Source organism: Coenobita brevimanus, chromosome 103 (genome assembly GCF_032717465.1).
Source record: "Coenobita brevimanus isolate Jiangsu-jjx chromosome 103, ASM3271746v2, whole genome shotgun sequence".
NCBI classification, from domain to species: Eukaryota; Metazoa; Arthropoda; class Malacostraca; order Decapoda; family Coenobitidae; genus Coenobita; species Coenobita brevimanus.
In genome coordinates, this window is record NC_137056.1 from 32,426,655 (window position 1) to 32,439,149 (window position 12,495).

General features: G+C 42.7%; 1 protein-coding gene across 2 annotated transcripts in view; it reads left to right on the forward strand.

The window, feature by feature from the left end:
• The first annotated feature begins 220 nt into the window (after positions 1–220).
• The window catches only part of LOC145415737 (innexin inx2-like), a 196,438-nt gene continuing 184,163 nt past the window's right edge, over positions 221–12,495 (forward strand). The window contains exon 1 of one of the 2 annotated variants that reach the window (XM_080284970.1): positions 221–933. In XM_080284970.1, coding sequence (XP_080141096.1) covers positions 407–933 — 527 coding nt within the window. In that variant the 5' untranslated portion in view covers positions 221–406. Of the gene's footprint in view, positions 934–2,216; positions 2,951–12,495 lie in introns of those variants that run through there. The other variant, XM_080284969.1, reaches the window with a different exon arrangement.

The following is a 12,495-nucleotide window of genomic DNA, read 5'->3' on the forward strand; positions in this document are numbered from 1 at the left end:
AGAAACGTCACTATTATTCATCTCATGATCAGGACGACTATTCTATTTCTATTCCAGCAAACGCCAGACGTTTTTATTCACATGACAGTGAATCCTAGCAGCCAGAGAGTGCCAGCAGGTTGCCAGGGAGTTGGACGTAAAATAGGCTAGCTGAAAACTCATCCTCTGGGGCTCGCGGTCCTCTCATGAGCTCAGTGCTGGCGTGGCGATCGACGGGGTGGGTAGTGTCGACATTTTCTCCCTGAGCTCCTTCTCTGGTAGTGTTTGTCCTTATAATTTCCAAAATTTTAACCTTCCCAGACTCTATTTTGAACGACTAACTCACTGTGCAGAGTCTGACGAGCAGTCATAGCTCAGTTGTGCAGTTTTTTTGTAGTGTGAATTTTTCCATCAAAAAGCCGCCAAAATGATGAAATATCTGGCAGTCGCAAAAATCTTAAAAAAACACACTGCCCAGGTGGACAACGCTGTGTTCCACCTACACTACCGTATCACATGTCTGGTGTTCCTTATAGCTGGTGCTTTGGTCACGGCCAAGGAGTTTGTGGGCACCCCCATCCAGTGCATCCAAAAAGTGATTCCCAAAAATGTGATCAACACTTTCTGCTACATCATGGCCACCTTTAGCGTACCCCGCCACTGGGATAAGCCCCTGGGAGATGGCGTTCCTCATCCTGGCGTGGGCCCTGACGAGGACGATGAAATAGTCTACCACGCCTATTACCAGTGGGTGCCATTCGTCCTGGTCTTGCAAGCCGTCATGTTCTATCTGCCACACTTCTTATGGAAAAACTCGGAGGGGGGTTTGTTCAGCACCATCATAGGCGGGCTGGAGAGGATGTCACTGGACGAGAACGCGAGGCACAAGAAGGAGAAGGCCCTGTCGCAATACATGATCAAGCACCTCCACACACACTTGGGCTGGGCAATCAAGTGAGTAGATTAGATTTCGTTGCATGATCTACCAAGGTAGTTCATATCGGTACTGGTAGGCAGGATACGTTTCAAGGTATGTGGTAGTCGTATTTAAGAACGTGCTTCCAAGTTCCTACCGTCTTTAGAAGCTAGCTGTGTATACTGTATAGCTTGTTGACACTGACGTAGCCTAACAAAGTGCATGCATTGGCGATGATATTTCAGTAGATAAGGTTGTAAAGAACATTTGTTATCCACGCCAGTTGTCGTATATCTGTAAACTATGCACCATCACTGGTCTGCAGTTTATAAAGCCACGCAGCCTCCAAAGGCAGCATTCGATATTGTATGCATGTCATGCTGGTAGCCTATATAGCCTATGCTGAAGCAGAACATATACGGTACCGCAGCCTATATTTTATTATGGGCCTTGAGGTGATGTCTTTCACTCATGGTCTGTACAACTTGCATTTTATTTTAGCTGGTGTCAAACGATTTTATTCAGTTGAGTTAGTGTAACCTTTAAGTGTTAGTACTTTCACCATTAACCATCTCATTGTCGGGACGACTCTGGTGTCGTATTTTCCTTAACTGCAGATGTTTATATTCACTTTAGAGTGTCACAGGAGCCCGAGTGTGAGTAACTGTACTGAACAATGTCAACTGTACAGAACGAGAGAGTACGTATACACTATACAGATGAAACATTGTGTTGGTGTGAATAGGCAGTCGGTCACCTACGGTAGGCCTTGTCATCCGCCTCCCCCTCCCCCCCCCCACAACAACCACCACTATTAGCCTAATGACTCAATCGCGAGAGCTGGCATAAATCTGTCGCTGTAATGCAGTCATTGTATAAAGTTTTAAGATATAAACTTTGTACGACAGAGTATACTCAAACGCATTTGAATTATCGAAAACAGCTTTGAATTTTCAAATCTTTCGTTTGTCTTATCAATAACCTTTAATATTATTTCATGCATACATTATGAGCGAAAAGAGTGACTTGTATCAAGGACATGTTGCATTATATTTTCGGACCTTTAAATGGCAGGTGGTTGCTTCAGTAGGCTCGGACTCAGTACTTATTTGTAGTACTTAATCGTTGCATAATATGTTTGGAGAATGAAACGGTCTGAATCTTAATGAGTCGTCTGTATGAGATACAAGTTTGACATCATATACATTTATTTGGTAATGAACATGGAAAGACGCGATAAAAGACTAACTGAAAACTCGCCATAAAGGGTCGCGGGCTGTTGGTCCGAGCCTGGGTGGCGGGCCAGTGGTGGCCTGACTGCGGGTGGGGTAGGAGGGTGTTGCGTCAGCCCTTTGAATTTCACGTGTATTGGCGCCATTTATGAAAGTCATTCGGAAACGTTGAGTCGGATTACTGGCACGAAGGATCACGGTTTCAGGCAAGGGTGTTTGGTGAACGGCAGAACTTGGTGGTGATAACTGTTTTTGCCGTTTTTGTTTGAGGGTTTCCACCAGCAGTCGCCAAAATGATCAAATACTTAGCAGCCGCGAAAATCCTAAAAAAACACAATGCCCAAGTGGACAATATAACGTTCTACCTGCACTACCGGATATCCTTCGTCATCTTCGTTGTGTCGGCGGCTCTGGTCACTGCCAAGGAGTACGTGGGTAGTCCAATCCAGTGCATTTCCAGGTCAGTTCCCACCCACGTCCTCAACACTTACTGCTTCATCAAATCCACCTTCAGCGTCCCTCGTCACTGGACCACGCCAATAGGAGACGGAGTGGCCTATCCTGGGGTGTCCGCCTTCAATACCGATGATGAAAAAGTGTACCACGCTTACTATCAGTGGGTGCCAATAGTCCTAGCACTTCAGGCCTTCATGTTTTACGTTCCGCGGTACCTGTGGAAGAGCATGGAGGGCGGGCTGTTCACCACACTCATAGCTGGCCTGGACAAGATGACCATGGATGACAACGCCAGGCACAAGAAGGAAAAGGTGCTGTCGCAGTACATGATGAACCACCTTCACATGCACATGAACTGGGCAATTAGGTGAGCACAAAGTTTAGATTGTTTTTCATTTTACTTTTATTGTAAATGTTCAAATCACCATATTCATTTTAGTTTGAGCCACTGGGTTTACATTGTTAGGCTAAAGTATTGTAAGGTAAAACGCAAACCACCAGTAATATATCAGTTCCCACCTGTAAATATGGAACGACAGAAATACGGTTAGCATGTTTACGTAATGAGTGCTAGCATAAGCAGCACCAAACATATATGTTGTATGATAGTTTATCAAGATGGAAAAAAAAAAAAGTCGGCAAATAGTATACGGTATATATAATTGTATACGACAGTCTTAGAATCAGTTATTCAAATATTCAACACAGAATTAATAGAACGAAGTAGACAGGGAAAGGAGATGAAGGGGGATTGAGGGAGGGGCGGCTGGGTGGTATAATATGTTGGTGGGTGGGATGGGAGGGGGGGGGGTATTTGCGCGGGAGACAGCTGCCCAGATGGACAAATCTACGCTCTCTACACTCCTCGTTCCATCACCACCCCACTCTCCCTTTCCCCACCCTCACCTCTCTTGTCTGTCCCTTCACCCTTGACCTTCACTGTGTTTACTACATGTTAGGGTAGACCTATACCCAGCGTGGGTATGTACGATAATGAACTTTGACTACTGTACTATCTGGTACGTGAATTCTCTCTCTCTCTCTCTCTCTCTCTCTCTCTCTCTCATACCATTTCTACTAGCAGCTTTGCACTTTTGGATATAATGATAATATTTGAAGAAGTGATAACTTTATCAGCGAAAAGTACATAATCTAGCCTTGATGGTAAAGAACAGTGCTCATATATCTTTCGTTCTGAAGGATATTGTGAGTGACAGGATGCTTCGTGGCCTTAACGTCTTCAGCTTTTCATTGGCGTATCGAACCAAAGCATTCTCTCGCGTTTAATGTACCGGGTATATCGTTTTAATATGATCAGTTTGCAACAATGACATACAAGAGGAAATATGTATAACGTGCAGAGTAAATAGCAAAGGAATGCCATAGGTGTTAGGAAATCAACGAAGCCGCTAAGAATCGGTGATCACTAGGCGAGTGGTTCTGTAGCATGCTCGCGTGTTATTGCAACTGTAGCATGCATTCCCTGAATATGACCAATCAGCTGCTTCACTTGGTTGGGGCGAGGCGGTGAGCACACCAATTATCATACATATTTACCATAGTACGTTTGTCTGCGTTTTGAACTTGTAGTATTGGCAGTGTGAGGTATAATGATGATACTATAATCATCAGTATATACCTCCGTCAATAGACATAATCATAATTGTGCCAGTATATACCCTTACTTTTAGCTGGAGCCATGCACATACCCCCTACTGTACTGTACCAGATGGAAGTGACGTTGCCAGACGTACTACTGTCCCTGATGGAAGTGACATGTTGTGCCAGACGTACTCCTCCTTTCAAAACAGTTGTTCGTAATAACTATACTTATTGAGGGTATGTATGACAGAGGACCTTGGCTTGCTTAATAGGCCAATAATTGGGACGTATTGTATTTACAATATTGATGGCCTACACTTCAAATGCAGAATTGCCCGGTTTGTGGTACAGTTGCTAAAATGTTTACAGTGTGAGGGTGTGTGAGCCATTTCCCCCTAGCCAGCCAGTGTCCACCACCAGGGTAACGTGTTTGGTTCAGTGACGGCAGTAAATCTCCAAACCGTTAATGTCAGGCCTGGAGACGTTAATTTATGGCTTTCTCGCCCTAAAATAGCCGAGTCCACCATTGTCTCATCACCGTGGCAGAGCAGACGACGCTATAACTACTTTAAAGCCTTACCGTACTTCTTGTACTGTCATGCATTTGTGTATATCCAAGCAACGTGACACTGAGACTGGTGTTCGAAGAGGTAATTTCCAGAATGTCAGTGATGTTGCACAGATTCCAATCCAACCATTATCAAGTCGTTCATAGCCCCACCAGGAGCACAAGGGCCCGGTGATAAGCTTCTGCTACCAGTTGCTTTTTTCCGAATGACATTATGTGAGTATTAATCCCCAACAATTCCTTAATTGTAAACCTTTATTGGCCACATCCTACTAGAGGACCGTAACCCATATGACTAACGTGGATAAAAAGATATCTCCACACACACAAAAAAAAAGGTGCATTGATCGGTTTGCCTGTTACGCAGTTCCCGTAAGAGTGCAACTAAACGAAAATGAAACGGGGATAGGAACACGGCGCCTGTCCAATGCCCAGCTGGCCTTTATTTCAGATGTTCCATATCTTTTACCGTGGTCTGCATGTTCCGGGGCACTGTACATGGCCTGTGCTATAAACAGGTAGGAACTGTAGGTACTACTTAGCGTTTGAAGGTGTGCCTACAGGTATTTAAAATACCTGTATATATATATATATATATATATATATATATATATATATATATATATATATATCTATATAATTCCCATTTACTATTAGGGTAATTGCACTTTGCTTTTATGCCAGATTTTGAAGGTATTTTATTTTAATACTGTCATTGGAGTCCTGAAATTAGGTTAGGTTAAGTTGGTAGTTCATTACTGCAGTAACAGACAGCTAGTAACCGGACACTTCACTCCCTTCAGTCTTTACCAATTTACTTAATAGCCAGTTAAACGATGCATTTGGGACAGGGTTGGAAAAAAAGAATGTGAAAAAGCCCAACCCACGTTTCTTTCTTTTTTTTTTTTTTTCGTTTTCATAAAAACCGAAAAAAGGCAAAGTTTTTTTTTTTTTTTTTAAGTACCGTATCATAAAACAAATAAAATAACAGGAATGTTTATACCTAATTATGGACAGCTTTATTAAATTATAATTTTACACGGTGAGTTTACTCCTGAGGGTAGGGGGGTTTTCAAGAATACGCCTCCAATATCCCTGCTTGTCGTACGAGGCGACTAAAAGGTTGGCGGAGGGTTAGTGCCCCTCCTCGGAAAACAGCTAACTAAAAAAACGAACAAGAAGCCTCGGACAAGGACTGACCAAGAGATGACCAAGGACCGGACAATGGACATGGTACGGATCGCAACAGGGAATGTAAGGGGTGCGAATCATGAGGTGAAAGAGAGAGAGATTGTCCAGGTGCTTGAGGGTGCGAAAGTGGATTTACGTGGAGTAACTGAAACTAAATGGAGAGGAGTGTGAGAGAATGGGAGTATGGGTGGGTTATATGTGCAGGAGTAGGTGAGAATGAGAGGGCAAAAGAAGGAGTGTGTATTGTGAGTAAAAGATGGAAGAAGAACATAAGACAGTATGGATCAGTTGGGTCAAGGATTGTGTGGGTAAGATTGAAAGTTGGAATACAAATGCGGGCGATTGGGTGCGTGTATGCACCAAAGCAAGATCATGCAAGCAGAGTGAGAGAAGAGTTCTGGACAAATGTGGAAGTGTGCATGGAAAAGTTTGGAAGGAATGAGAGAGTGTTTTTGATCGGTGATATGAATGGTAAAGTAGGGAGTGTGAAGGTGGATGGAATAGTTGGTGAGTGGGGTGTGCCTGCTGAGATGGATGAGAATGGTAGCGCGTTAGTGGACACTTGTGCCGGGAGGGGGTTGGTGATAGCCAATACCCTCTTCAGGCACAAAATGATCCACAGGTATACATGGCGAGTGATGAGAAGAGTGGGTGGTGAACTGAATGAAAGGAAGGCAATGATTGATTATGTGTGTGTGGATGAAAGGATGCAAAGATGTGAAATGGATGCAAGAGCTTATAGAGGTTGGAGGAGTGGACTTTCTGACCACTACTTGGTGGGGGCCAGTATAAAGATCCAAGCAAGATGGAGAAATAGAAAAATGGAAGGACGGGAAGAAGTAGTTGCAAGGAGAGTGGAAAGGTTACAAGAGGATGAGAAAATGGCAGAATATAAGAGAGAAGTAGCGGAACAATTGAGTAAATATGGATTGGAGCAGATGGGGGACGTGGAAGGTGTGTGCAGGATATTCACAGAAGAAATATGTGCAGCATGTGATGTGGTGTGTAGGGTGAAGAGAAGACAAAGGGGGGTGCAAGGAACAGTGTAGTGGAATGACGAGGTGAGAGACTGTGGCACCAAAGAAGAAAGCATACAATGAATGGATGAGAAATAAGGGTGTGGAAGAAGTTGAGAGGCGGAAGAGAGAGTTATATGTAGAAAGGAAGAGAGAGATGAAAAGATTAGTAAGAGAGAGTAAGAAGAGAGTGGGTGAGGAATTTGGAAGGAATTTGAGTATGAAGTGGAGGGACTAAGAAAATGTTCTGGAAAGAGGTGAAGAGAGTAAGACAGGGTGGCAGTGAAGTTAGCAGAGGAGTGAAAGATAAAAATGGTAGATTACTAGTGGAGAAGGGAGAAAAAGTGAGCAGATGGAGAGAACTCTTTAAGGAATTGTTGAACATAGAGGATGGAAGTAATGCGAGTATAAGTGGCTGGGGAATGGCTGGGAGAAGGAGGGAGGTGAGAAGACAGGAAGAAATCTGTAGGATAGAAGTTGTGGAAGCTATGACGAAAGTCAAATTGGGGAAAGCCTCAGGAATTGATGGAGTGTGTGGTGAAATGCTGAAGCATGAGGGAGAGATAGTAGTAGAATGGATGTGGAAGATGTGCAGATTGGCCTTGGACGAAGGTAGAGTCCCGGAGGATTGGAAGTCGGGTATAATTATTCCCCTGTACAAAGGAGAAGGGGAAAATGAAGTGTGTGGTAATCATAGGGGCATTTGTCTTCTTAGTGTAATAGGAAAAGTGTATGGTAGGATACTTATTGACAGAGTCAGGGAAAAACCAGAGGAATTAGTTGGAGAAGAACATGAAGGCTTTAGGAAGGGGAGAGGTTGTGTAGATGAGATATTCATTCCTAGAACTTTAGTGGAAAAGTTTCTAGTAAAGGGAAAGAAGTTGTATGCGGCTTTCATGGATTTGGAGAAAGCATATGACAGGGTGGATAGACAAGGATTGTGGAAAGTATTAAGAATATATGGAGTAGATGGGATGTTGTTAAATGCTGTGAAGAGTATGTATGATGGTGCTAAGGCTGCAGTGAGTGTGGGTGGTGAACTGAGTGAATTTTTCTCTTTGAAGGTTGGGTTGAAACAGGGATGTGTCATGTCTCCATGGTTGTTTAATCTGTACATGGATGGGGTAATAAAAGAGGTACAAGGTAGGGCAGTGGATGTTGGAGTGTCCCTGGTGAGAGAGGGTAGTGTTTGGAAACTCCCTGTACTGTTGTTTGCAGATGGTACTGTGTTGTTGAGTGAAAACGAAGAGGAGCTGCAAGGCTTGGTGGATGGATTTGGGAGAGTGTGTAAGAAACGGAATCTAAAGGTGAATGCAGGGAAGAATAAAGTGATGGTCTTTGAGAGAGGTGAAGTCAGTGAATGTACAGTGAGGTTGAATGGTGAGGAAGTGGAAAATGTGAGTACATTTAAGTACCGTACCGTACTTGGGTAGTGTGATGTGTAAGGAAGGAAGTTTGGAGGGTGAAGTGTTTGAAATGGTACAACAAGGAAGAAATGTTGCTGGTTCCTTGAAAGCAGTGATAAGAAACAGTGAAGTGAGCATGGAAGTGAAAAAGTTACTACATGACAGTATTGTGATACCTACCAACTCTAACGTATGGAAGTGAAGCTTGGACGTTGTTGGAAGGACACAAGTCAAGAGTGAGAGCAGTGGAAATGAGTTATTTAAGAGGAGCCTGTGGAGTCACATGGAGAGACAGGCTGACAAATGAGGATATACATGAGCGTTGTGGTGTGGATGTGATAGGAAGCATTAGGAGGAACACACTGAGGTGGTTTGGCCATGTGGAGAGGATGGAGGGTGAGAGTCTGACGAGGAGAGTGTATGTGAGTGAGGTGGAAGGGGGGAGAGGAAAGGGGAGGCCGAGGATGAGATGGAGGGATGGGGTGGAGAGGTATATGAGAGAGGGGGGTGTGAGTTGGGAGCAGGGCAGTGAAATGGCGGGGAACGGCGACGTGGAGGCGAATTGATTGTGGCCACCCCGTACGGGATTGAGGCGTCTGGCAATAGATAGATAGATAGAGTTGAATGAGGGGTTGATCATGTTTTGACTTTCTCCTACCCGTGGGCTGCCTGCTACACTGTAAAACATGTTTCGGCATCAGAGCACACCTTATGAGTTGACAGAGATCATGCATATTACACAGTAGTAGGAGAAGGACTCAATTCCTTTGCAGCTACAACACAGTAGTAGAAGAAGAACTCATTTCCTTCGCTGCTATACCTTTCTTTCGTAATTTTACACATTTCCCATTCTTCTTACGGGTGAAAAATCACTTCGTAAGTGAATGTACACATCTTAACAATAATAATAGTCTTGGGATAACAAATCTGTCAAATAGACCTGTACCGGGTATTCAAAAAGTAGCAGTGTTAATCAGTTTCTTTAGATGATTGAGATTTGGTATTAATATGAGACAACTTAACCTGGCATAAGCCTAACCTAAGGACTGATTATATAACAACTTTACCCCAAGCCTTACTAAGCAAAAACCATGTCTGTCAAAAACAAACTTACTGGCGATCCTAAAAGGTTACCGTACAAAATTGGCTCATTAATTAAATGTTTGACAGTGCTTAATGGTGTTTTTTTTTTTTTAAGTAAAAGAATGCGATGAGTATATGATTTATTGATATTTTATTTTTCTGTTCATATATTTGCAAAATTTAGGCTCTGCTTGTGTTGTTTCATTGATATTGGCTCATAAAACACTGAATTCATGTAATCAAATACTTTATTATTAAAAAAAAAAAAGTAAAGTGGGTAAAACATATATATATATATATATATATATATATATATATATATATATAAAGTTGCCTTTATTGAAAAAAACCAGGTGGGTAAAACCGGATCACCCACTTTGGTGTCAACGCTGATTTGGGACGGAAAGATCATAAAAAAAATTCTCCCCCCTCCCCCTCCGAGAGAGAGAGAGAGAGAGAGAGAGAGAGAGAGAGAGAGAGAGAGAGAGAGACCGAAATCATAATAATACCATAGTTCAAATTTACCAAGAAGAAAGCCAGATCTGTATCACAAGTTTTAAGGCGTTGAAGCTACCAGATGTAGGCCTAGGGGAATTATTCATAAAGGGTCTGAGCCAGTTTTAACGGTAACAAGTCAACAGAAGTGAATATATCGTCAGAATCGTTGTGTGCGGTGCAATTAGTTCATTTCAGTCATTCAGTTGTTTGGTTGTCATGCTCACGACGGTTATGAACAAAGTTTACCGACAAACCCCTACCAGCTTTATGTCCTGCCTTTCATATATCTCATCCCTTCCCCCCCCCCCCCTTCAAACGAGAGTATCCTTTATTTTCAGACTTTTTTGTCATGTGCATCATGTTAATAATACAGTTCATAAAACATGACACCTTGCACTGACAGCCGGTAGGAAAGTGTCTGCAAACTTTTGCTGGTGGCCGTACGTAGCTGTACGAGTGACTACTAGAATCAGTCTTAATGGAACTTACAACTTCAGTCCAATACCATATTAATTCTGCTACTGCTACCACCACATGATTTTATTAAACTCTGGAGAAACTTCGAAATTGGGGAGTTTGTTGTAGTTTTCAGTACCTCCACTTCTATAGCCTAGGCCCTGTCATAGTTGAATAAAATCGTTTGGTGAGAGCAGGAAAGTAGGGAAGGCATAAAAGCTACAGAGGAGATGAGAAAGAAGAAAGGAAAAAAAAATCTTTGAAATTTGTACTGTCTTACTGAGCGTTATAATAGTCAGAATGAGCAAAATGAATGTGATATCAAAAGACGTATATGGTCGTAATGAAGGATTTAACGCCTCTACTACGAGTCTCATCATAATCTAGTGATCTTCAGATAATGATGTTGAGGTTCAGGAGAGTTTTCTACTTGGAGGATTAGATATCTGTTTAGCCTTCATATTAATCCTTTTACTGCTAATGAGTTCTAAGGTGAATACAGTAAAGTCTTTTGAGGCACCGGTAACAAAAATAGGTTAGGACATCCTCATAGTGAATAACAAACCTTGAATCCAAGCCTTCCAGCGCAGAAGAAAATTGAGTGGTGGTAGTCAGATTACAAACGATGGAAATGTAATACCGCAGAAGATGGAAAATGTTGCGGAGTGGTTAGCCGAACACAGTTTTGATTTTTTTTTACAATAACAACAGAGGAAGGAAGTACAAAAGAATAAAAAAATTAATCCATAGGCTACCCCTGATAACAGGTGTCCTCCATTCATAAAAAACTTGTAACAGTTGGACGTGAACATCTGTAGGTTGAAGTTTGGGAGGAAACCACTCTGGGGAAGCGAGTTCCAAGGAGATGCAGATTGGGAAATAAAAGATTACTGGTCACAAGTTCTGCAAAATGGCAGTGTGACAGTCCAGTCATCAGCGCTACCAGATGCCCATGTAGCGCGGGGGAAGGCGTGGAGAGGTGTCACAATGGATGCAGCTTCATCTGAGCATTTGCCATAAAAGTATCTGTAAAGTAATGCAAGGGAGCCATTTGGGGGAGGTGGTGGCTCAGTCGGGAGAGAGGTAGCCTGCAGTCCTGCTGGACCCAGGTTCAAATCGCGGCTGGGGCAGGGAAGAGTTGAGGATTTGAATTTCACAAAAGCAGATTTTACTGATCTACCAGAGGATCCGCCGCCATGTAAAAATACCCCTTCTAATACCAATACACCAGTCCTGTATGCGACAGCCCTAGCATGTATTCAATATGGACGGTGGGTGTTAGCGCCGAAGTGGTTACATGTAGAGGTGTGTGGTATGTAGGAGGACTACTGGGCCTTGGGAGCAGGCTGTGAAGCCTATGCCCAGAGTCGAACACACACACACACACACACACCAATAATTGTCCTAATCTGAATCAGTGCATCTGGGAGTAATTAGAATTAAATACGGAATACGTCATTGCAGTGAAGGACGTAAACATTGATGATATTCGTCATTATTTTTTTGTTTATGTTGAGTTAATTTGTCATACATTTAGCAGATTTCACAACCTAACCGCAGTGACTGATTAACTTGAGAAATACCAGTACCGCACTACAAAACTGCTGATTTGTGATATGTATGTCCTGTGTGGATGTACAGTAAAAGAAAAATGAGTGTGTGTGTGTGTGTGTGTGTGTGTGTGTGTGAGAACCTATATAAATACAACCCTTGAATCATCTCTGTGCCAAAGCAAGTCAAGTGAGGTGAGCAGGCTGAGTTCTTGTTCAGGGTGGCCTAGTGATGGTTTGCAAGACTTCTCTCCTGCACAGGTAACATTATTTTAGCTAGTACACGTAGTTGTAAGCTTACGTACCCGTGTGTTTGTGTGTGTGTGAGAGAGAGAGAGAGAGAGAGAGAAAAATTTTTCCATTACAATGACCTTTTTCTTTGTTTCAGCAGGTGTTGCTACTTATGTCTGTATTTAACTTCGTTAACATCTTTCCTAATGAATGCGTTAGACAAAGATTCATTATTTCCACTAGCCTACACTGACGTATTTCCACCGTAATTTTATTGTCACCACCTGCCATATGATTTTACTCGGTTTAAC